This window comes from Coffea arabica, chromosome 1e (assembly GCF_036785885.1).
Source record: "Coffea arabica cultivar ET-39 chromosome 1e, Coffea Arabica ET-39 HiFi, whole genome shotgun sequence".
Classification (NCBI taxonomy): Eukaryota; Viridiplantae; Streptophyta; class Magnoliopsida; order Gentianales; family Rubiaceae; genus Coffea; species Coffea arabica.
Genome location: NC_092311.1, coordinates 55559798 through 55581905, shown reverse-complemented (window position 1 = coordinate 55581905; position 22108 = coordinate 55559798). Strand labels below are relative to the sequence as shown.

Here is a 22108-nt window from a genome sequence, read left to right as displayed (position 1 = left end):
AATGATGGAACCAATGGGGGCTAATGGGGGCCATAACCCTCCTCCCCAAGTTTTAAAAATTTTAATTCATGTTATGTAAATATTTATGTAAAATAAAGTTGGCCCTCCTAATTTTTTATAATTTTAGTTTATATTATGAGAATATATATATGTATAAATGTGTGCGTGTGTGTGTGAATTAACTACATTTAAATTAATTTTTTTACTTAAAAAGGTTATTTATTTTTTACATCCCTTTATAATTAAAGTTAAGATTTGATAGTTTTGTACAAAGATGCGAACATTTTTTACATCAATTAACTTTTAGTATAAAAATTAATATTGATGATTTAATTAACTCTATTGAATTTTGTGAAGTTAATACTATAAAAAAATGTTCAATGAGACATGTATTTTTTAGAAGTGAACTTACTAACCTTTTTTAGCATAGTAATACTGTAAATAAATGTACTGCACTTGATAGGGCACTGGACGCTACGGGATATCCAGAATCAAAAAAGTCTCGAAGAACGCTCTCAAAATCTCCACCAACAACAACTGAGTCTGCCATATGCCAACGATGGCCTTATCATCAGCATCAGCGGCGGCGGCGAAAGCAGCAAACATAATGCTCCCAAACTCCTCCCCTTATAGTATTACTTGCGGTTTTAAACAATCCCAAAATCGCAGTAGCACTGCTCCTCCTCCTTTTCCGATTGGCCGCCCCCTGCGGTTCGGTGACTTCATCTCTGATTCTCAAATTAGTCTGGTCCACAAATGCACAACAACAACTGCAGCACCAACAACAAATTATTCTCATCTTTCAACAATTACAGCTCAGGTTTCCGTAGGTACAAAAACTAAAAGTTATAGGAGGAGGTCTCCCCTCCTTCCGCAAAATCTCCTCCCCACTGCCCTAAAAAATAAAAAAGGACAGGTTTTTTTTCTGCTTTTCTTTCTTTCGCTCTTATGTTAGCATGCCCATTTACGCGCTTTCTCCATTGGTTGCTTAAATGTAGATTATATTCCAGAGGCGAGTTATTACAAAGTTGAAGCTGTTTTGAGGTGCATAGAGTTAAAATTCACCGCCCCCCTCTTTCCCCCCTTTTTTTCCCTTGATTTTTATCCGGCATTGACCTATCCAATCTAATCGTGTTTTCTTTTTTCCCTTTTTCATTTTGGCTGTTAAATCTGAATTTAAGCTAGACCCTGGAGGGTTCCTCAAGTCTCTTCGGTAAGCCTGATCATTTATGTTGCGGATGATTGTAATCTCATATTGCTTTTTCAGTGTGGTGTTCACCAATGTAGAACTAATTAAGAAAACCAGCTCAGAATGCCTTATTCAACTCGTTAAGTTGTCACAAGTTGCTCCGAGATGCAAACATATTAGTCTTGCCATTGAACTTTTAGTTGAATTAGGTTGATAGTTGAGATTTTTAGTCTAACTAAAAGTGCTGACTGATTATGTTCTATCTGTCTGTATTTCTGAGTTTATGTAATCTAGGCATATATCTATATAATAAATTACAGAATGCTGCAATTGGTGTGGTTTGAAAGGACATTTGGACTGATGGTTTGGAGATTTCTTTTCTGACAAATTCTTGGTGAGAATTTCAGACTGAACCACCTGTACCTACCATTTTTCCTATTGGGTCAATGCACATAGGTCAAAAGCATTAATCGAAGCTTTCACCTTCAGACATTAGAGGTAATCCTATGGATGCTGGTTGTCTTCGGTGATATGATGGAAGATGTAGACGGAGTTGGAGATGGAGAAGGGGAAGGTGATAGGAAAGATAGACGAGGATGGCTACTCGCTTCATATATCATGCAATGAAACGTTCAAGCTTTTTGTTTTACAAATGCATACATGGTATGTTCAGAAGTCATCATCTACGGGAGGTCCAAAATGATAAAGACAATTGACTAGATATCACTAAGACGACTAAATGCTATTAATAAATGAGAGAGACAATGCGCTGGCTCAAAGAAGATATGAAATCATTGTTTCATTAGCATGAGTCTAAAGGTATCTGCCCTTTAGTCATTGAAGTTTAAGCTAGCTAACTATTTGCATGCTAAGTTAATCCTGCCATATTGACCAGCCAAAAGGATTCTCTAGCAATAGTTGCCATGTGGGCCATCACTTCATGGCGATCTCGATAAAACCCTTCCTCATCACTGAGTAAATTGTTTCTCATGGTAAGCCATCATTTTGGGTCAATTGTATTCCCTTGTTGGCCGCTATAACCAGCTAAAAACTGTGGTACATATTACCACTAGGCTGAATGCTAAGGTCTGAGGTTGCTGGTGATGGTGATGGATGACAAGCTAAGGGTATTATGGAAAGCCTTGAGATTGACATGTGGAATTTACCTTTCTACAATGAAGGCATTCTTGATTATTTGTGGATGCTTGCAGCAATGCCCTTTAGTTTCTTATGTAAATAATATGGAGTTCTTTCCTGCGTTGTATTGATAGATTCTTGGATGGTGTCTCAGGTGGAGTAATGACTTGTGAGAAAAGTTATCCTTTCTAATCTTGGTGTAGAGTGCATATTCCAGATTTTATCTATACGTCAAGTACTAACATTTGAATACTCAGATTTGGAAACTTTTCTCAACATGGCTATTTGGACTTCTATAGTTCTCTGAGCTTGCTGTAACAGTTGGAATGATAGGACTAAATTAAACGCTCTTCTAAGTTTTCCTTATGGTTTTCACATACAGTTTGAGTTCTATGTCACAGTACTTGAGGTTCTAATGCCTTGCCTAAAGCAGGTGAACAGTAATTAATGTCTTACTATGCTGCCTAAAGCAAGTTTTATGACTGAATGTCGTCTTTCCTAGTTTACTGCCGCTAATGCCATTTGCATTCTTACGCTGGAGCTATAGCTATCAGTTTCTGTTGCCTCTGACCAGTGTGTGTTTAGACTTATAACATTCTCCATATTCAACATAGTTGAACACTTAATGTATAATTTTTTTCAAGGTAACTGTTCATTTTCCTTTGATATTTTTGATTCATCTGTATTAAAAGAATGTTTGCATATTGTTGAAGTAGTCCTAAAGCTTAAAGATACATGTTCCTAAACTTCATTTGTTGATATAGCGTGTATAATTGGTATGTCTGAATCAATGTAGCTCTCCCTTTCTTTTGAGAACCTCCTCAGTTTACTGTACTCCGTGTTTTTCCAATGAAGGCAATGTTGAAGATGGGCATTCGTGGTGTTACGGTTTCTGATGTTCGAGGCTTTGGTGTTCAGGGTGGCTTGACAGAAAGGCAAGCTGGTGGGTAATCTTTTTCTTAATGGTTCTGTGCCCCTGAATGTCCTTGTAGTTTAGTCCTTTTCCAGTCACAAGGCAAAGGTGTCTTTTATTCCCCTCAAACATTTACATAGGCAAAGGCAGATGGTGGATTATGCCATTGGTTCTTTGCCATACATTTGATGCATTTCTAGTAGTTGCCCTTTTTTCCTTTTTTTTTTTTTTAAATATGTTCATTTGCCCTTTGAAGATGACTATGTTTCAAATCTGGTCGTGGACAGGCTCTGAGTTTTCTGAAGATAAATTTGTAGCAAAAGTTAAGATGGAGATTGTTGTTAGCAAGAACCAGGTATTGTTAAATCCACTATGAAGATGTCTAACTCATGTTCTATAACAAATTGGTAACGATACTTTTATCCGAGTTTTGCAATGTAGTTTCTGTTAAGTATTGAGCAAGCTGCTGAATGGAGCAAAAGCATTTTTAGTTGGCTGAATTTGTGCAACTCATGTAGTACCCTGCTTTTTTTTAGGTTGAAGCAGTCATAGAAAAGATAATTGAAGAGGCAAGAACTGGAGAAATTGGTGATGGCAAGATTTTTGGTAAGATTCCTTATTATGTTTGATTTTGGGTATTGGAATTATTTTGCTAGCTTGAGCCTCTATTTTTCTTACAAAATGTTTGCCTCTTATACTGCTTAACCTTCTTATTTTGCTGAAAGAAAAATCTTTTTATAAAAGGAGAAATTCTAGAGTTAGCATCAGCTCCGAGCAGCTTTAGATTTTGCAGTAAAATGTCATCGTCTTTTTCCAAAGTAGTTTGTTATCTTTTCCTCCGTTGGTGGGATGGGCAACGATAAAATTCTGAACCCAGAATCTTTCTGCCTGCTGTCTGATAGGCTACATCATTACTGCACATTGTACCAGAAAGCTAGGTGGTTTTAACTTATCAAGGGTTGCATTGACTTTTGAGGTAAAGCATGAAAGGATCTTCGTGCAGAGAGAAATTAAGACAGATGGCTTCCATTTAACCAACATTGATAAAAGAATGACTGCATCTTACTTGTCCACCTTTGTGTCATGATGCAATCTACCTTAGCCGTATGAGATTGTAGAAGCACAAGTTGGGGAAGGAAAGTCAGAAAGGCTTGTATGTTGCCTTGGAGAGTATTTGTAACTAAACACCCAGAAATCAAGGACCATAAGGATTGTGTTCTCTTAACAACTGTGTGTTAATGTTTGATTAGAAAAAAAAAGAAAAAAATTTTAAAAAAAGGTCAAATATTTAGAGTTGTTTGATCTTTTGGCAATGAGCCTGAATCTAATACCAAATAGAATGTTGAGTTCGGTAATGCTGCTTGCTAAGAGAGAGAGAGAGAGAGGATCTGCTTAACCTCAGGTTTGCAGTATTTAGGTCATACATGCCGCAATTTGGTTCACATGCTTGAGCGTGTAATCACACGAATGGTCACTAAAGAACTAATAGATTTAGGCAAGTTCCAGTCAAATTGACATTGGTTTCCTGTTGTTGGTGCAGTGGTTCCTGTTGCAGATGTAATAAGAGTTCGCACAGGTACATGTGCTTCCTTTGTAGGCATAGGGGTTGAAGCTTATTTTAGTGGTGGAAACTACTGGAACTGATAGGAATTGCGTATCGGAACTGAGTTGTAAACTGTGCTGAAACATGGTTGGTGGTGGTACTATTGCAGGTGAGCGGGGAGAAAAGGCTGAGAGGATGATGGGAGGCCGGACTGACATGTTCTCCGCTGCTGAATCACCAGCTGCTTAAGTTTCTGAATGGAGGACGTGGGAATTAACCAAAATGTACTAGCCGGCTAGTGGTTGAAGAGGGAAAACCGAGGGGGGAAGTGGCCAGGATTTGGGTGGAAGACCATTGCTTGAAAAAACGCTGGTATGTAAATTAAAATAAAGGTACAAGGAGGAGATGCTGCAGAGCAGCAGAATTGCAAATCGTCTTGTATCCCAACCCTTGTCTTGCAAGAGGCGAGGAAAATAAAAAGGTTTATGATAGTAATTCCAATTTTTAATTAGGCCAAAATCTAGATAGATCCAGTTTTTAAGGTCTAATGATCCAAATTGTGTCAGACCATTTGATGAGACGGTGTAGTACAATTTAGAGCATTGCGTTTTTTAAGATCAGGGCTATGAAAGTATGAACCATTTAATGGCCAAAACTAAATAAACAAAAAAAAAAAGGGTGTCAAATCAGTAAAAAAATTTTCCCCCTTTTTTTTGGCATTTTGATCATCTATTTTGAATTGAGCAAATTATGCAAATGGCTACTAAATTTCTAGAATCGGCAAGTTTTGGTTACTGAAGTATTAAAAATTTAGGTTGTGTTTGGATTGCATTTTCCGTCATTTTTCATGGAAAAATTACTGTAACGATTTGATATATGTGAGGGAAAAAGGTGATAGGGAAATGTGATCACGGAAAACGACAATATTTTCCGACGGAAACAAGCAATCCAAGCATGGCCTTAGATTTTGGACTATTCCGTTTAACTATGTCAAATCTGAGTGTCCATATGATTCACGAGATAAAAGTAAGTGGTTCGAAATTCAAACTTGAAATAGTTCAATGATCAAATTATATTTTTAATAATTTATTGGTCAAAATCATACTTTTAATAGTTCAAAATCATAATACCTTTTGATCACTCCAAGTTGACACATTTTCAAAGGGAAATGGTCGTTAAGGGTTGAGTTGACAAGGGGAAATATAAAAAGTACGAAAGTTATTGTAAAGAATTTTAAAAATTTATTCTATTAATTTTTAATTCAATTCTTTGAATAAAATAACTTTTAACTGAAGCTCTTATCTCCACGTGGACCTAAGGCGGCCGAGGCCGGGAGATTAATATAACAGATCAAATTTGGGGAAAATGAATCCAATCCGATCCAAACCAAATGAACGCAAATTGAAGGGAGGTGTATGCTGGTGGCTAGGTAAGGGAGCAGTGGGCACTGTCTGGAGAGGTGAGGTTCAGGGGCGGGTGATAAATGGCTGAGATAGAGAAGGAGAAGGGCTGGAATAGTTGTAAGAATACTAAGAAAGGAGGAGGAGGAGGAGGAGGAGGAGAGCAAGGGTTTTGCAATGACTACGTGTACAGGATCAGTACCGCGGAGGAGTGGGCGGAACTGCAGACAAGTGGTTCTACTTTGGGCCGACAAATTGATAAATCAACCGGCTGTATTCATCTCAGCAACCTCCACCAGGTCAGGTTAACCGGAAACTCAATGTGCCTATACCGACTCCCTTTTCTTTTCGCTTGTTTCCTTTAATTTTATTCGTTACTCGTGCTACTAAACCAGTACCACTAGTATTTATTTATTTTTAGCTATAATTGTAGTAATTTATTTAGTTGTGCCTAGGGTTCTATCCCATTATACTTTCGTTTATCCAACGATGAAACGAGATTGATTGATTTCCAAACATTTTTACCTTTTTGGATCCCGTCTGCTTACTCTAATTCCTTCACACTTCGTAAGATGATCAACAACAAAAAAAAAAAGATTTTGTTTCATCCAATTTGGGAAAGAATCCGAATTCAGCTACCAAAGTGAGGTCAGAGGGGGTTGTTTTGTTTATCAACAAGCTTTAACAACATGCAGATGCAGTCATGTCGTCGAGTAGTAGCAATATTTTAGAGCTCGCTCGCTCGCTGGCACTCTTTTTTATTTTAAGTAGAGAGTATAATGATCTTGTTTGTGAACAAAAGTCTACCACCGACTCACTCCACACTAGGATCGCTACCTGCATCTTCAGCATGCTTCTACGTACGAATACAAACCCAATTTTTATATTTTTTCTGTGACCCGAAACATGTTTCCACTCGAACTGCTTAAGACTCGAGCCGACACACCAAATCGGGGATACGCCGTGGCCTCTCACGAGGTACCCAAGTTAGACAGGGAGTTCAAGTTTGAGGAAAGATTTGAACCAGGATCTCATCCAATCCAAGAGCCCGTTTTATTGCTAGGCTATCCCTGGAGCCAACTTCAAACCCAACTTGTTCAGGCGCTCACAATAATACAAAGATAAATCTTCCGGGTAGCCATTTCTTTTCAAGGATTATCTGGCTTTTGCCAACGCTCGTGACAGTTGGCTGCTGCGTTTGTAGATATTGAAACAGGGAGTCCCTCCACGAAGCAGTTTGTGCGGCTAGTATAACTTCTCTACAGCCAACCCCCTTCCTTCTCCCTCCCTTCCTCCTCCTACCATTATTGTATTCAAACTACTGCATAATCAATAGTTGTGCCATCTCTTCTTCTGACTTTGCAGGTTCAGTGGGTTTTACACAACTTTTTCCTGAACTCTAAGGGACAAGACTTGTACCTGCTCCAAATCGATGCTAAAAAGGTAAAACATTTCCACACCATAGTCACGGATGATGCTGAAAAGCAAGCAAGCGCTCTCTTTCATCGCATATTATTTACATGGGCCAACTTGCTTGCAATATTTGGATGGAGCTGATAGAAATTATTTGTGTCCTTGTGCAGCTTGGTGATGGTTTGGTTTATGAAGCCGCTGCGGACGACTCCTCCAAGGTCTTCCCTCATTTCTACGGTCCATCTCGAAGTTTTGGTCCTCTTCCTCTGGATGTTGTTACTAAAGCGGAGAAGATAATTCTATCAGGGACAATGCTACAGTACCTATAGTTATGGTAACGATGTTAAGGAAACCTACTATTACAGGTTTCTATTACCTTTAGTGACTAATCAAATTTTTTAGCGACTTTTTAAATATTATATTAAAATAATTAATATTAACTTTAGTAAGTTTTTAATTAAAACTAGTAAGTATATGCCTGAAAGATAAGTTTTAGTCAAAAATCAAAATTTACCCTTTCAATAATTTAATTTACTTATTATTTGACAAATGTTACTTGTGTTTAATTTAAACTTACTAATACTAAAAGTAAAAAATTTACATATTAAAGTAAAAAAATAATCGGTTTCTGAAAACGGTTTGGGTTTCCACCTCTCTAAAGTTGCTTCCCTTCTTTTTATTTTCTTCTCACCTCACGGAAGATTGTAGAAAATTTTTCTTGGAAAAGGAAGGAGTACAATCATCATCTTATGGAACGGGATTAGCTTTAGCTAAAATTTAGAAAACTGATCAAGCGGGCTAAGCAATTCTATCATATCTTCAGGCTAAACTCTTCTGGTAGGTTTCATGCCTCAGTCTCTTTTTCTACCTTTTACTAAGCATTGATTCTCATTTCGGTCAATCAATTGGCCTGCCTAGGCGCGGAGGAAAAGCTAAATATGCTTTATAGATAGCACAGGTTCAGGAGAAAGGGTTTCCCCCCCTATCAAACACAACAAAAGGGTTAGCAACTGTGGTAGCCAATCAAAGAACATATGAAAAATAGCAGTGACGAGGTTAGACCATCATGTTCTCTTGAAATCGTTTGATTATATTGCTGTAATTTATTTATATTTCATTTGTTTTGTTTGTCAAGATTTTCTTGCGAAATCAGGGCTGAGAATTTGAAGAATTTATTGCAATTTTGGGGCTGAAAATGTCCGTTGAAACATCTAGGACATGGTTGTAGTTTTGATTGTCTACGGGTAAAATATGCTTAATAGCCATATGAAACATCTAGGAAAGGACTTGAGACTAGGCGTTTAAGTTAAATGTGATTAATTTGTGAATGCATATAAGATGTTTGGTGAAATGTCAAAGAGAAATTTGTGTGTTATGATTGCTACTCTGTGCGGGTGAGAAAATTAAAAGTTCTAATTGCCAAATGGTAATGGCAGTCAAATTGTTAAAAATCTGATGGGAGGCTTCTTAAATTACTCCTTTTTAAGCATACCATTCACTTTCAGCCGGCACATCCTACAAAATATCTGCATTGCAGTCCGCATTTGGGAAATTAATTCAAACCAAGATATCCGAAATATTTCCCCTAAGAATTACTTTGGATGCAAATACTAAAATTCTAAACAGAAATGATGTTTATGATTCTTTAACAAGTCAAGAAATAGATGGACCAACCATTTTTATGGATCAGAATTTGTACTTACCAGTAAGTTCAACTTGCCGTCGAAGGTGGAAGAGACATTCTTTATTAGTTCCTCTCTTTCTGTTCTTGAAGCCTTATCGCAAGTTGAACCATAGACTTTGAAACCCTGTGCTCCCCATTCTTGCAGCCTTTCATTAAGTTCCTTTTGGTTTCTTGAACATGTGTATACTGTGGCTCCAAATCCTGCTAACTCTTCCACTATGGAATGCCTGAAATTTTGGGTCAAATAGTTAAAATGGGGACACGCATTTTGAATGTTGCATTAAAGCTACTAGGGACATAATCGCACATATATACTGGAACCAGTGAAGGAAGTAAGGATTTATGTATACGAAACGAGATATGACCGTGATTGAGTAGGTTTTTCTGCTCATTAAAAGTTGTCCAATTGGTTGTTAACAGTTAACATACCCTTTTGAGGAGTGAATGAGAAAACTAATGTTGAAATGAATTTACTAATTTTTTGATATAAATATAAATACCAGGAACTACATTTGAAGAAATTTGCTTACCCAATGCCTCTGGTGCCACCAGTAACAAGGGCAGTCATTCCATTAAGAGACCACCTACCACTCAATTGTTCACTTGCCATGCTTTCAATGGCTTCCGACTGGGTTGAGAAAAACGCAAGCTGGAGGGAAAGAAATGACCAGATAGATTTCTTATCATGATAAAGATGCAAGGATAGATGATACCTGTATATGTACGCTACCTGTTAAACCACAAAAAGTACTTTAAGATTTTGTGAGATGGAAGGTCAGAGTTTTGAATCTTGCCTTCTATCAATTGTCACTTTATATAATTTTTTTAAATCCAACAGGTGTCAAAGGGCATCCGTCTAATTCAAAGGTAATTTAGTCTCTTTCTATTCCTAATAATCCAGTTAGAATTGTCCTTTTCCTCGTTATTTAGGAGCAAGAGTAGGTAAAGACATAGATTATTGACATTTGAAAAAAATCTGCCAAAAGTATAATAATCATTGAAATCTACTATCCATCACAATATTGCACTTAAGCTAATGGTCAGCCGGCTGCAGCCCAATGGCGTAAATATACCAATGGATAAATGTGGTTTTATTGACTAAGATTCCACTGGGGCCCTCTAACATTGTCCTTCAATTAAACAGAGAAAGTGTATGTATATATGTGGTTTGAAGGGCATATTAATGATTTGGGTTACTTGGCTTGGAAGTCTGTGGGAATCGGTCCAAGTTTCATCCATACATATTAATTACCACTGCTTACTTGCTAGGAAGGAGTCTTGCGCCACTCTCAATCTTAAGATATGGAGAATTAAGATGACTCCAAGCTCCATAATAAGACAAGCATAATGGTTGAAGTATTCATAAATACGATTATGTGTATTCTCTTTTTTTTTGTCCAAAAAATACGACTTTGTGTATTCAAGTAAAAAATTTGGGGGTTTACGCCAATGGGATAGGTAGCAAGTTCAATCAAACTCATTTATTGTAAACTTGTCATTACTAGCTAAAATACTCCAAATGAATGATTTTTATTCTTATGTTCTCAAATAAATGAATTATCTACTTCGATTTTTTCGAGCATTAAAATTGGTACAGGTGGTTTACTATAGAAATGTGTCTCACATGGCTTGTTCTGCTGCTAAAGCTTAGGGGCTTGAAGCACGTATACGTTTTACTATTATTCTTGTCATCATTTGGTTATTTCCGCTTCCAGATATGCTAAAACTGAAAGTCATGTTCTTTTTCAGGACTGGATAGCTCAACGGGATGGAATAAGTGAAAGGAAGCAGGGAAGATTAGCATTAATCATGAAATTCCATATGGATGGTTCTAGTCAAACATGGGGTGCATCGGACACAGTCTCTCTTTTGGTCTTAGTTGTTATAGGTGTTTTCTGATTGCGCTACTACTTTTGTAGTTGTGACCCTGTCACATTTTGTTCAGCTTAGTCAGGGACTATTATGCAGTAGTTGTTCTAATGCTTAACCATGATAAAACCTCAGTAGTTTTATATAAGCAGCTACTTACTACATGCTACATTTTGCTGTAAAGTACTATGGAGGATGCCCTTACCACATTAATAGCGGTGTAACATCCATTCTATCGTAGGAGCACGTACTCTTATTTATTTCTGCGAGCATTAGAAGTTTTTACTCCAAAACGAATGTATCGTTTCGTTTGGACCAAAAAAATGTGTTGCTTTCCTATATAGACTGACGGCATTTTTATGAGAGAGCATCGGCCTTTGTGAATTTAACTGCCGCGATTTCCTCAGTAAGCCATTAGCAGAAGTCTAAACAAATACTATCTTCCCACGTCCTCTACGAATAAACAACGAATCCACCTTTCTATTTAATGACAATCTGCCATTAGGAATAATGGGACAAACTTTTAGCTAGGCACCTGCATCATATTAACAGTTAATTCCTGCATCCATGGACATAGAAGAACCAAGCAGCTCAACTTTCCAATCCCGCCAAAAAGATGACAATGGATGGATCACTTTTCCTTTTATCACAGATATATCCCATAAGTCTCGCAGCAAATTAGTGTTTGTCATATGCACTCAGGAAAACGGGTCGAATTCGGGTCAAACCGTGGTTGATCCGATACAACCCGATCACCTGTTTATGAATTAAAAATTATTTTACCTAACTAAACTAAGTTATTCTTTTTTTTTTCAAAGGCATTAATCACTTAATCCTAAATGAATTTATTTAACTTATTCGAAGTTGAAATTATTATATTTGGACAAATAATGTATTATATTATTTTTTACTTTTATACTGCTTTTATTTATTTTATATTTGGTTTGGAATAAAACACTTTTACTGTGTTTTTTATTTATTTTAGATTTGGTTTGGGATTATTTATTTAAATTTTTATTACTTGATTATGCAATTAGTCTTGTGTGAATTAGAAATTATAGTGGTAAATTAATAAATTAAAATTAAGTTTTGGGTCATTCGGGTCGTCCCGCCAACCCAAAACCTGGAATTTTCAGATTCGAGTCAGATATCCTGACCCATTTCGGGTTGGCGGGTCAAGTTCGGGTCAGCCAGTTTTCTCTTATACCTGGGTCTCAACCCGACCCGTCACTCCGATTTGGACCCGATTGCCACCCCTAATTATATTGGGAACAAAATAACATATTTTACAAATTATTCCAATTTATTTAGAAAATGTTACTAATTTCATTAGAAATTATGAAATGTAATCATGGTTTATTAATTTTTAACTAAATATAAATACTACATATGAAAGGAAAAGATATTTGACTTTGTTTTACTTTGATTAGAAAAACTTGTGGTAGAAATAACAAAATAGTGACAGGGGTGCAAATTTCAAATCAACAACCAACGTACACTTAATTACGATAATTTTTTAGTTGATCAAACTAATATATGCCATAAAGTAGTAACATTTGATCATTTATAAATTGGCAATTTTAGCAGTTTATATACAATTCACCTATAAAAATTATGATTATTATAAAATGACATTTTATAATAATTTACATACTATTTGCCAATTAAAAGTAAGTTTGATAAAAAAAATGTGCATATAAATCCATATTGTAAATGATACAAAATATATTTGAATCTCACGAAACTTAATATGTGGGTAAATTTACTATAGTTTTCAAAGATTATGCCACATTAGTACAAATTTAACTTTTATGCTTGTGACCTAGAAAATAAATTTATTAGAACACATAACCTTTGTAAATGATACATACATTTATTAAAATGCTTAAAACACATAACATTGATGAATGATACATACAATCATATATTATACATTTACGTTACCAACAATTACTAACTATAATATTAAGTTTCAATCATTAATAAAAAAATCTTAGCATTATTTTAAATAAACTTCCTAACACTTGTTTCATATAAGTTTCTTTAAGTAAAATAGTAAACTTATGCCACAAACTAGTAAGTCTTGATGATTAACCAAATTTACTATTTTATCAACAGGATTTACTATTAATCCATGAAAACTTACTATTACTTGAACTAAACTTACTCTCCAAAAAGTAAGTTTCGAATATAGAGTAGTAATTTATTTTTTTTAAAAAAAGTAACTTTCATTTTTATTTCAATTTACTTTTTAAGACATAAATAGGATAACACTTGGATGACCATTTTTTATTTGCTTTTAGCGATCATTTGATTATTTGATAGGTCTATCCACCTAAATAGGATAACACTTAAAAATAAAAAAGTAAGTTTTCTATCTAAAATAATAAGTTAACCGTAATAAATTAGTAACTTTTATACTTCAAAAGGTGAGTTGGAATAAATATTAAACTTACTTTTTAAATAAATAAATTACTACTTTATATCCCAAACTTACTTTTTAGAAAGTAAGTTTAATTCAAGTAATAGTAAGTTTTTATACATAAATAGTAACTCTTACTAATAATATGGCAAATTGATTAATAATCAAAACTTACTGATTTATGAGACACATGTGCTATTTTATTTTAAAACATATTTTAAAATAGTATTAGGAAATTTATTTAAAATAACGATAAGATGTTTTATTAATGATTAATTCTTAGTACCTTAGTTAGTAAGTACTCATAATATACCTGTATAATACATGATTATAGGTATAATTTAAAAAAATTATTTATATATTTTAAAATACTATGAAAAATAGTTTGACTTTTCACATAATCTTGTGAAATATGTAATAAAATTTTGTCGTATTATAAGCTTTTAATCATTTTCAATTTTTGAAAAGTTTGAAAGTTCGAATAACAATAACAACAACAACAAATCTTCCTAGTTATATATAGAATATTACTTGTTTATATATCAAAATTTTTATAATTTAACACCTATGAATATAATAAGATGATAAAGTTTTAATAAATTTACATCTGAGACACAAGAAATAATAAGAGTAAAAGCCTAAACAAAATGAGAAAGAATATAATAATAAAAATGACAAAATTAGTATAACAATTAATATAAGAAAATCAGTATGATCTGGATTTTTTCCCTTGGGAGATTGTTCATAAGAATAGGATCCAATAATTATAAATGAAAATCACATGCATGTATAATCTATTGTGTAATTTAAATTAAATTTAGTTCACCTATAAAATGGTCCTAAAATAATTAGTACACTATGATATGTGTTATTTTGACAACAATTTTTTTTTTTACTAAAAGTCTGAAATATCCATTACATATGTATGAGGGATATTTTACCATATTTGTATCTCACATCTAATCATGAAAGTTAATTTGAGAAAAACTATTTTTGACAATAGAATTATTTTAAATTTAACCAACAAGTTGAGATTTTTTAAACAATAAAAGTGAAATATTTTGGGAACTTAGTTGTTTATTTTCCCATAATTAAAAATTTAAAATATGACAAATTATTCTTACATATTTCATAAGGTCATATGCAAAAAAAAAAAGTTTTCATGGTATATTTAAAATGCTTCAAACATATAACATTTATAAATGATACGTACAATTGTAAGTTTCTTTAAGTAAAATAGTAAATTTATGCCACAAACTATTAAGTTTTGATGATTAACCAAATTTACTATTCTATCAACAATATTTACTATTAATCTATAAAAACTTACTATTACTTGAACTAAACTTACTCTCCAAAAACTAAGTTTCAGATATAGAGTAGTATTTTACTTCAAAAAAAAAAGTTAGTTCCATATTTATTCAAGTTTACTTTTTGAGACATAAAAGTTACTAATATATCGAGTTAACTTACTATTTTTTATGCAAAACTTACTAACCAAAATTTTAGGTACTATTTCATTTAGATGACCAGTACAACAGGTAATCAAATGGTCGCTAAAAGTATTTTTACCTGTTATATCAGGTAAAAATAGTTTCGTTACCATAACTATCGTTACTTCAGACTTTTCCTTCTATCAGATGCCAAATTCACCTGCCGTTTGCTCAGTTAAATTTAAAAAAAATAAATAAATAAAGGGTCTTCTTCTTTATCGCTTTCTTCCCATTTGAATTGAAGCTGAAAAGTTGTTTATGGTATACAAAGTCGACCCAAATGCCTCGGACTTACCAACTTGTATTCGGAAGAATCCTCCAGTTTTGTTTTAGATTTACATATCCTAATTGCTTTGCAATTGGAATATGTGCGAGAGCCATTGGTTGAACAGTTCAAATATGCTGTGTGGAAGTTTCTGTTCCTCGTCAATTATACACTTTTATGCTGACACACGACTAATGTATTACTATGTAATTATACATATATGGTAGGAGTATTAGTGAGGCATTAAAAAAAGATTTTTTTTTTTTAAGGGGGAGGTTAGAGGGATGCATTAGTTTATGACGACGTTTACTCTGAAGTAAGGCTGTACGTGAGTCGAACTTGCTCGCTTGTCGTTTCAGTTAAAATTTGATTAGAGTTTGAACTGGTCAAGTTGAATCTGAATTCGAATTCGACCTCTAATTTGTTAGTTCAGGAATCGGTTTGATTTTATATATATATATATATATTTTTAATTTTAATAGTAAAATTATATATATTTAATATTTTATTATTGTTTAAAAAATTATTTTTTTTAAAAAATAAAATAATTATTTTTATTTTTTTAAGCTTGAGCTTCACCCGACTTGACTTGAATCTGAGTCAAATTCGAGCTCGAACTTTACATTAAAAGTTCATTGAACTCAAGTTTCATAAAATTAAGTTAAAATTTGATTCAATTAGATTAAAATTTAACTCGACTTAGCTCGTTTACAACCTTAATTAGATTAAAATTCAATTAGATTTGACTCATTTACAAATTAGAATTAAAAAAAATTTTCCCAAAGGCGGGGCTCTTTGGAATGATTTCACATCACCTAGTCTCCCATGGTGCTGTTTTGTCTTTTGCTTTTTGAGATACGAGCAACCGGCTGAATAGGAGAGGGGTTAAGGCTTACTGGCTTAGGCAACATATTCACGGAATTCAAGAATAAAAATACTTGTATTCTACTATTGACTTGTGGACCTTGTGTCCAAGGATAGAACATTTGGGAATCTGTTTTCAAAATCACTGCTGATTAAAATAATAAATTAATTGAAATGATTTAACTCTTTTTCGTTTTTAATTCAGCTGAAAAGAGAACTCGAAAAAAATGGTGAAACTGTAACGTAGTAGTACTATATAGTGAGTATTTTACCTAATTAATTCCATGGCAGGTCCACGAGTGATACTCCTAGTATCCACCTCATGACAACCTGATCCTATGGATACAATCATGGATAGTGTGTACCCCGCAGGACAAATTCTTCATTGCCTTAATCCAGTTGGTACTCCCTACTAACTTGGAGCATCCAATGCATGCCTTTTATGATAAGCATGAATGTATGACAGAACCATTAGAGACTAGAGAATTATAGATTTCAACATTCTGGGCGGATAAAATTTGGTGAATTAATTTATAACAAGTTTTCTCCTACCAATGGATTGAAAGATAAAAAGTCTTTGGCACTAATCAAAATTAATTGCAAAAGCATGTTTACATGCCTTGTGTGCCTTGCAGGGTAAGATTCCACCATTTCTCACCCCTTCTGCCAATTAGACGGACCCCCTTGGAGTGACATCTGGTTCGCTCTGTAGAATACCAGCCACTGGCGCCTGCTGTAATTCATGGCCACTCCTCAGGTCCATCAAAAAGAGGAAGCATCAGGCGGGTGCGCATCTTCTTAGACAATGCTGACAGGCCAGACCAGGCCATCCTTCCCTCTTTCCAAACAACGCTCACTGAATCGTTTTAGTGGTTTAATCAACAGGGCGACTGCTTGAACCAAAAAGACCAGGTAGAAATAAGAATAGAATCAACAGGGCCACTACTCCCATTTTTCAAATGTTTTCACTCTTCTTTTTTAGATTACAAGGCAAAATGAAAAAAATGGTAATCCAGCTATTTCTATTCATTAACATGCGGCAATCTACATGGGAAAAGAATATAAAAAAAAATAGTATGGTTAGCACAGGACGTACTAACCATAGTGAGGATAAACATTAAGCAGAAACTTTTCCTCTGCTAATACAGGGAAAAGGTAATAAAACACATAAAACGATGGCGAAAAGTTATATGGGAAAAAAATAAAACAATATTCAAAAAGTTCTTTTCAACGGAGCAAGCGTTTTCTTTTCTCCCAAATTCAGCATGTATAATCAGAAATTAAGGAATGAGCATTGCTTTCTAGCATGCTCTGGGATCAACTTCACCATAATCTCCATTGGCACCCCATTGAGCTCTGAGTAATAGCCAGCACAACCAAAAAGGAAAACAATCTGCATCAGAAATGCCAAGGGCAGGTATTATGAAATTTTTCATTCAAAGACTTGCTACTTACCATGAGGTCTAAAGTTGAACAGTGGAGGCAGAAAACGCCCATTTGGTAGGTGGGTATTGGGATCCCGTAATTCGTCAAAGAAGGGATGGATCAATGCCTCCAACTGCATTGGCAGTGAGCAAGTGGAGAGAGAAACATGAAATCATAATCATGGGATATTAAAGCACCAGAAAAACAAATAATTTTACAACCACTATTATGGGTGAGAAGCATAAACAGAACGTATGTCATTTCATGCGTGTTTTTTCGTCATGATCATGAACTCACAGCTGTGCTCCGTAGACTTGGAGAATACTGCAATAGCCTTGAAACAAGGTCCACAGCTTCAGGAGGCATGCGCTTGTGGAATATCTACAAAGATGAGCAACCTGTAAATTGAAGGAATACAAGCAAAACAAGTTCTAAAGACAACACAGGAGGCATGTGACTATATCCTTCTTACCTTGTGCCATGGGTGTGCCTTGATTTGAGGAAATTTAAACTCTGTGTAGTTGGGATTCATACATTTGATTTCCTCCCTAGTTGGGGTTCCCAAAACCTGCACATGAGCAAGCACGTCCTAGTCTCATACCAAGTAATTAAAACACAAAATCCATCCTACACCGGTAAAAGCAGCATATACCAGAAAATGTGACTAGCAACTACAATAGCAACTCTACCAATAATGGCCAACATGTCAGGTTTTATTAACAATAATAATCTTGAAACACCTCGTACTCATCAAATGGGGATAGGAGAATACCTCCATGGTTGATATGGCCTTGACAACTAAATACTACGCACCTTTATGATTTCCACAAGCTGATCAACTCCACTTTCACCAGGAAAGAGAGGCTGAAAGTTGCACAAACACATCTTAAATAGAATTAAAACAAAACCCTGTAAAAGAAGAAGAGAAAAAGAAGAAGAAGACGACAATTATGACGTCTACCTGTCCAAGCAATAATTCAGCCAAAACACATCCAGTGGACCAAATGTCGATTGCAGTAGTGTACTCAGTCGCACCAAATATTAGTTCAGGTGCCCGATAGAACCTAGAGCAAATGTAGGAAATATTGGGCTCACCTTTTACCTGCACATTGAGCAGATTATAAAATCAACTGATTCAAGAACAGAGGCAAGATAAGACAATATTCATTTATCAGATGGAAACTTTGAAGCAGATACAAACCAGCACTTTTGCACTTCCAAAATCGCATAATTTGACTTGGTGAGTATGTGGATTAACCTGCAAATGAAAAGAATCACTGCAAACTTTGACATCTCTCTTACAAATAAAAGCCCCAAGAATTAAATAATTAAAAGTTCATAAGGATTTTGCGTGCCATGCCATTAGGTTCACTGCAAACAAACACTCATTAACAAAATCTAAGGTTATTACTACAACATCATCAAGCAAAGTGATGTAAAGACAAGTTTAGTTCCTGCATACAAATGTTTGACCATGATGGCGATAATTCGCTCCACAATGAAAGTAACCATAATTTCCAAGAGAACACAGACAAATAAGAACAAACTAAATATGTAATATGTATTGAGTACACTTATACACTTACCAAAAGATTTTGAGGTTTAATATCCCTATGGCATACTCCAATAACCCCATGGATGTAGGCCAGTGCTCTGAAAATCTACACAAAAGCTCACAGCAATAAGTAGAACTTTCAGCACAAAACACGAGAAAGACTTAATTGGAACAATTAAGCTGAAAACAGAATATCAACATCTGATACACAGGCCAAATACATGCCTGATAAGTGTACAACTTGACATAAATTGTCGGCATCCTCTGGCTCATCTTGCTATAATGTTTTATAACGCGATGAACAGTCTCAGGGACATACTCCACCACTAAGTTGAGGAAAAGCTCTTTCTTTTCGGTGGTTGAAAAGAAGCAGTGCTTCAAGGAAACGACATTAGGGTGGTCCAGTAAACGCATAGTTTGTAACTCCCGGTTCTTGTATCTCTTATCTTGAAGAACCTTCTTTATTGCAACAGTTTCACCAGTCTCTAAGCATTTTGCCTGTAAAACCACAAATACCAGAAAGTCAGAGGGAATTAAACGACATAAGAATGCGGCATCTGTGGTGGAGCCAAGACCCTAGAGTAAGGGGCTTCAATCTCTGACAGCACCATGGAATGAAATTGGGACTGAAAGACCAAACAATCTACTCAATACTCAAATTTAGTTTGGTTCAGTAAGAGTTCATTCGAATTTGGTCCGCGAATTATCAAATCAATTACGAATAGTATTTTATGTTTGGTCAATTTTTTAACTCGACTCGAGCTTAGCTTGATTACCATACAATTGGAAATATTCAAGCTACTAAAGCTCAACTCGATAAAAAGTTGTTCGAGCTCGGCTTGATAAACAAAATTGAACACAATCTCAAATTTGTTAAAATAATCAAACAAATTTGACTACAAAGATATTTAGGTTCCACAATTAATTTTAAGTAAATCCAAAATTCTTCTAACGGTAACAATTATGAACTTTCAATTATTTGGGAGTCAATGTAGATAGAAAAGAGAATTTGATAAAATTTAGTGGGAGCAAATAAAATGCAACTTTAAAAACTTTTAAATTTTCTAAGCTTAAAAGTTAATTTTCCCAAAATGAACTGGTGTCCATTGCCCCACTTGTTTACATGTGGCTCCACCACTGTGCTGCATTATCTAGCGCCAGTATTTCCCTCCACTAGAAAATGCATATCAATGGAACGCTGAGGAGGTAACTAACCTGGAAAACTACTCCGAAGGATCCTTGGCCAACAGCACGCTCAGCCATATAGTTGATTGTCTAACGCAGAAAGGCATAACTATCTCAACATACAATTCGCGCTCATAAGCCGCAGTCTTGTAGCAGGAAAAAAGAGACAAAAATTCTCACCTGCTTTGCCTGGCCATTCTTACCGCCAACAGTGGTCACAATTATATGTCCAGCCTCTGTTCCATTACCATTAATGACAGTTGCTTCCATTTCCTAGATGGAAAAGAAAAAAAAGAAATGATTTATACTGGATGGTGTAAGATCATGATGAAAAGAAATCCAATGCCAAAAGAGCTAAAAGCAAAATTGAGAGACAAGAGGATACGAAAATCGTACCTTATCGTCGCTGATTCTGAGGTCATTCATCTCTTGAGGTAATCTAATAAGAGCAGTGGTATCTCTAATGGCAGAACCAGCAGTTATGGCAGTCATTTGTTAGGACTGAAGGGGCCTGAATGGAGAAGAAGAATCAAGAAAGCTCCTGTCAAGAATTTGTTGACCGAATCAATTAGCAGAAGTGCAAGACTCTACAAAATACTCACTGGTATTTGCTTTGAAAGGGGTTTGCTTGTGGGCGGTGTTTTTGTTTGTTTGGGGGGAAGGGGGGGGGGGGGTTGTTGTTGGAGGGGATCACGAGAGGTTTAATCTCTCAACATGAAAAGAAGAAAGAAAAAGAAAATCGCACACGTCCTGTGCTGGAGCAGCAAATGAAACTCTAAAACAGCATACATGAATCCAGCACACAAACGCTCGTAAAAGCATGGAAACAAGCTGCTACTATAGTATGAATCATTTTAACTACAAACTTGCTAGCTTCAGATCCTGAAGACGGAAAGTGTGTATTAAAAAGAGTTGCTCCGTGCAAGAAATCCATGGCAGATCAAAGACGTCAGTACAAAACGGTGCCCGTAGTAATGGTTGCCGTGATTTGGGAAAATTTTGAAATTAAAAAAAAAATTTGTATAGAAAAAGCTGGAAGGGATCAGAGTATTTACAACTTGGACTAGTTACTTTCTAGGGGACGTAAATTCATTTGTCAACACTCTTTCTACCTTTCATCTTATACTGCATAACAATGCTAGTAATTGGAATTGATAGGGAGTGAGAAAGCAAACCCTAGAAAAATGTTGGATATATTATTTTCGTATTTTAAGGAAAAAAAAATTCGGGAAAGTAGTAGTAGTAAGGCCAGTAGTAGGGGAGAAACATTCCAATCAGCAACGTAAAGCATAGCATAGAAATTATTAGACAAAGCAAGTGAAAAATGGAAGAAAAACACGGTTGGGATGTTGAAAATGAGAAAAGCCGGGTGGGCATTTGGGAATTTTTTTTTTGGGGGGGGGGGGGGTGTTTGGCTCGCTCTGTGAGAGATAGAGAGAGAGAGACTCACTCGGGGCGGGCATTAAAAGAAGCGGCGATCTGGTGGCGGTGGTGCATTTACAGGACTAAACCAAATATGGGGGAAACGTAGCAACAGATACTGAAGGTGCTGCTGCGATCCATATCTAAAAACTCAAACCTAATGAGGGGAAATTCAAAGCAGGATGGCGTCAAAGGCTTAAAGCCACCAGCAACAAGCTTGAACTTGTCTTTCTTTCTTTCTTCTTTCGGAGATTGAAATTGAGGTGAGGAGAAACCAAGCAAAGCATTGGTGTGTACTAGTGGCAGTCGCAGTAGGATTTTTTTTTTTG

General features: G+C 35.3%; 4 protein-coding genes across 15 annotated transcripts; 2 read left to right on the top strand and 2 right to left on the bottom strand.

Annotated features, from left to right (window-relative positions):
• The first annotated feature begins 464 nt into the window (after positions 1-464).
• LOC113719227 (nitrogen regulatory protein P-II homolog) lies at positions 465-5301 on the top strand. 2 transcript variants are annotated; one of them, XM_027244381.2, is made up of 8 exons: positions 466-830; positions 999-1044; positions 1186-1213; positions 3182-3269; positions 3527-3594; positions 3776-3845; positions 4780-4815; positions 4952-5301. In XM_027244381.2, exons 1-8 carry the CDS (start codon positions 551-553, stop codon positions 5029-5031), a joined length of 696 nt encoding a protein of 231 aa, XP_027100182.1. In that variant the 5' UTR covers positions 466-550; the 3' UTR covers positions 5032-5301. The 2 variants fall into 2 exon arrangements, with proteins under 2 accessions (XP_071922325.1, XP_027100182.1); XM_072066224.1 differs by lacking the exons at positions 999-1044; positions 1186-1213 and having other exon boundaries at positions 465-916.
• A 147-nt stretch (positions 5302-5448) lies between these two features.
• LOC113719233 (uncharacterized) lies at positions 5449-11312 on the top strand. 8 transcript variants are annotated; one of them, XR_011821487.1, is made up of 7 exons: positions 5449-6481; positions 7548-7625; positions 7766-7929; positions 8514-8650; positions 9783-10000; positions 10118-10146; positions 11029-11312. XR_011821487.1 is itself a non-coding variant. In XM_027244402.2 (4 exons), the coding sequence occupies exons 1-3, from the start codon at positions 6266-6268 to the stop codon at positions 7922-7924; spliced, it is 453 nt and encodes a 150-aa protein (XP_027100203.1). In that variant the 5' UTR covers positions 5449-6265; the 3' UTR covers positions 7925-7929; positions 11029-11312. The 8 variants fall into 8 exon arrangements, 1 of the variants encoding a protein (XP_027100203.1); XR_011821473.1 differs by having other exon boundaries at positions 8297-8650; XR_011821485.1 differs by having other exon boundaries at positions 7766-8432; positions 8545-8650.
• Positions 9068-9889, bottom strand: LOC113696536 (tropinone reductase 2). Its single transcript, XM_027215943.1, has 3 exons — positions 9810-9889; positions 9299-9506; positions 9068-9121 (listed from the first exon to the last, which is right to left on the bottom strand). The coding sequence occupies exons 1-3, from the start codon at positions 9887-9889 to the stop codon at positions 9068-9070; spliced, it is 342 nt and encodes a 113-aa protein (XP_027071744.1).
• Positions 11313-16747: 5435 nt separating the features above from the next.
• LOC113719211 (shaggy-related protein kinase alpha) lies at positions 16748-22044 on the bottom strand. Of its 4 annotated transcripts, none has more exons than XM_027244350.2 (13): positions 21808-22044; positions 20754-20898; positions 20538-20630; positions 20388-20447; positions 19398-19670; positions 19204-19278; positions 18819-18875; positions 18579-18719; positions 18431-18481; positions 18090-18185; positions 17915-17998; positions 17648-17750; positions 16748-17082 (listed from the first exon to the last, which is right to left on the bottom strand). In XM_027244350.2, the coding sequence occupies exons 2-13, from the start codon at positions 20847-20849 to the stop codon at positions 16991-16993; spliced, it is 1221 nt and encodes a 406-aa protein (XP_027100151.2). In that variant the 5' UTR covers positions 20850-20898; positions 21808-22044; the 3' UTR covers positions 16748-16990. The 4 variants fall into 4 exon arrangements, with proteins under 4 accessions (XP_027100151.2, XP_027100144.2, XP_027100161.2 ...); XM_027244343.2 differs by having other exon boundaries at positions 20754-20868; positions 21808-22008; XM_027244360.2 differs by lacking the exon at positions 21808-22044 and adding an exon at positions 20960-21099 and having other exon boundaries at positions 20754-20868.
• Positions 22045-22108: the final 64 nt, after the last annotated feature.

Coding starts and splice junctions, on each gene's coding strand:
- LOC113719227 (XM_072066224.1), top strand. CDS start 551: ATGCCAACGATGGCCTTATCATCAGCATCAGCGGCGGCGGCGAAAGCA. Junction 3,595..3,775: donor TTGTTGTTAGCAAGAACCAG/GTATTGTTAAAT, acceptor GCTTTTTTTTAG/GTTGAAGCAGTCATAGAAAA. Junction 3,846..4,779: donor TGGTGATGGCAAGATTTTTG/GTAAGATTCCTT, acceptor TTGTTGGTGCAG/TGGTTCCTGTTGCAGATGTA.
- LOC113719233 (XM_027244402.2), top strand. CDS start 6,266: ATGGCTGAGATAGAGAAGGAGAAGGGCTGGAATAGTTGTAAGAATACT. Junction 6,482..7,547: donor ATCTCAGCAACCTCCACCAG/GTCAGGTTAACC, acceptor CTGACTTTGCAG/GTTCAGTGGGTTTTACACAA. Junction 7,626..7,765: donor TCCAAATCGATGCTAAAAAG/GTAAAACATTTC, acceptor GTCCTTGTGCAG/CTTGGTGATGGTTTGGTTTA.
- LOC113696536 (XM_027215943.1), bottom strand. CDS start 9,889: ATGGCAAGTGAACAATTGAGTGGTAGGTGGTCTCTTAATGGAATGACT. Junction 9,507..9,809: donor GGTGGCACCAGAGGCATTGG/GTAAGCAAATTT, acceptor CCAAAATTTCAG/GCATTCCATAGTGGAAGAGT. Junction 9,122..9,298: donor ACGGCAAGTTGAACTTACTG/GTAAGTACAAAT, acceptor ACTGCAATGCAG/ATATTTTGTAGGATGTGCCG.
- LOC113719211 (XM_027244350.2), bottom strand. CDS start 20,849: ATGACTGCCATAACTGCTGGTTCTGCCATTAGAGATACCACTGCTCTT. Junction 20,448..20,537: donor AGAATGGCCAGGCAAAGCAG/GTGAGAATTTTT, acceptor TTTCTGCGTTAG/ACAATCAACTATATGGCTGA. Junction 18,876..19,203: donor TTAAACCTCAAAATCTTTTG/GTAAGTGTATAA, acceptor TTTCATTTGCAG/GTTAATCCACATACTCACCA.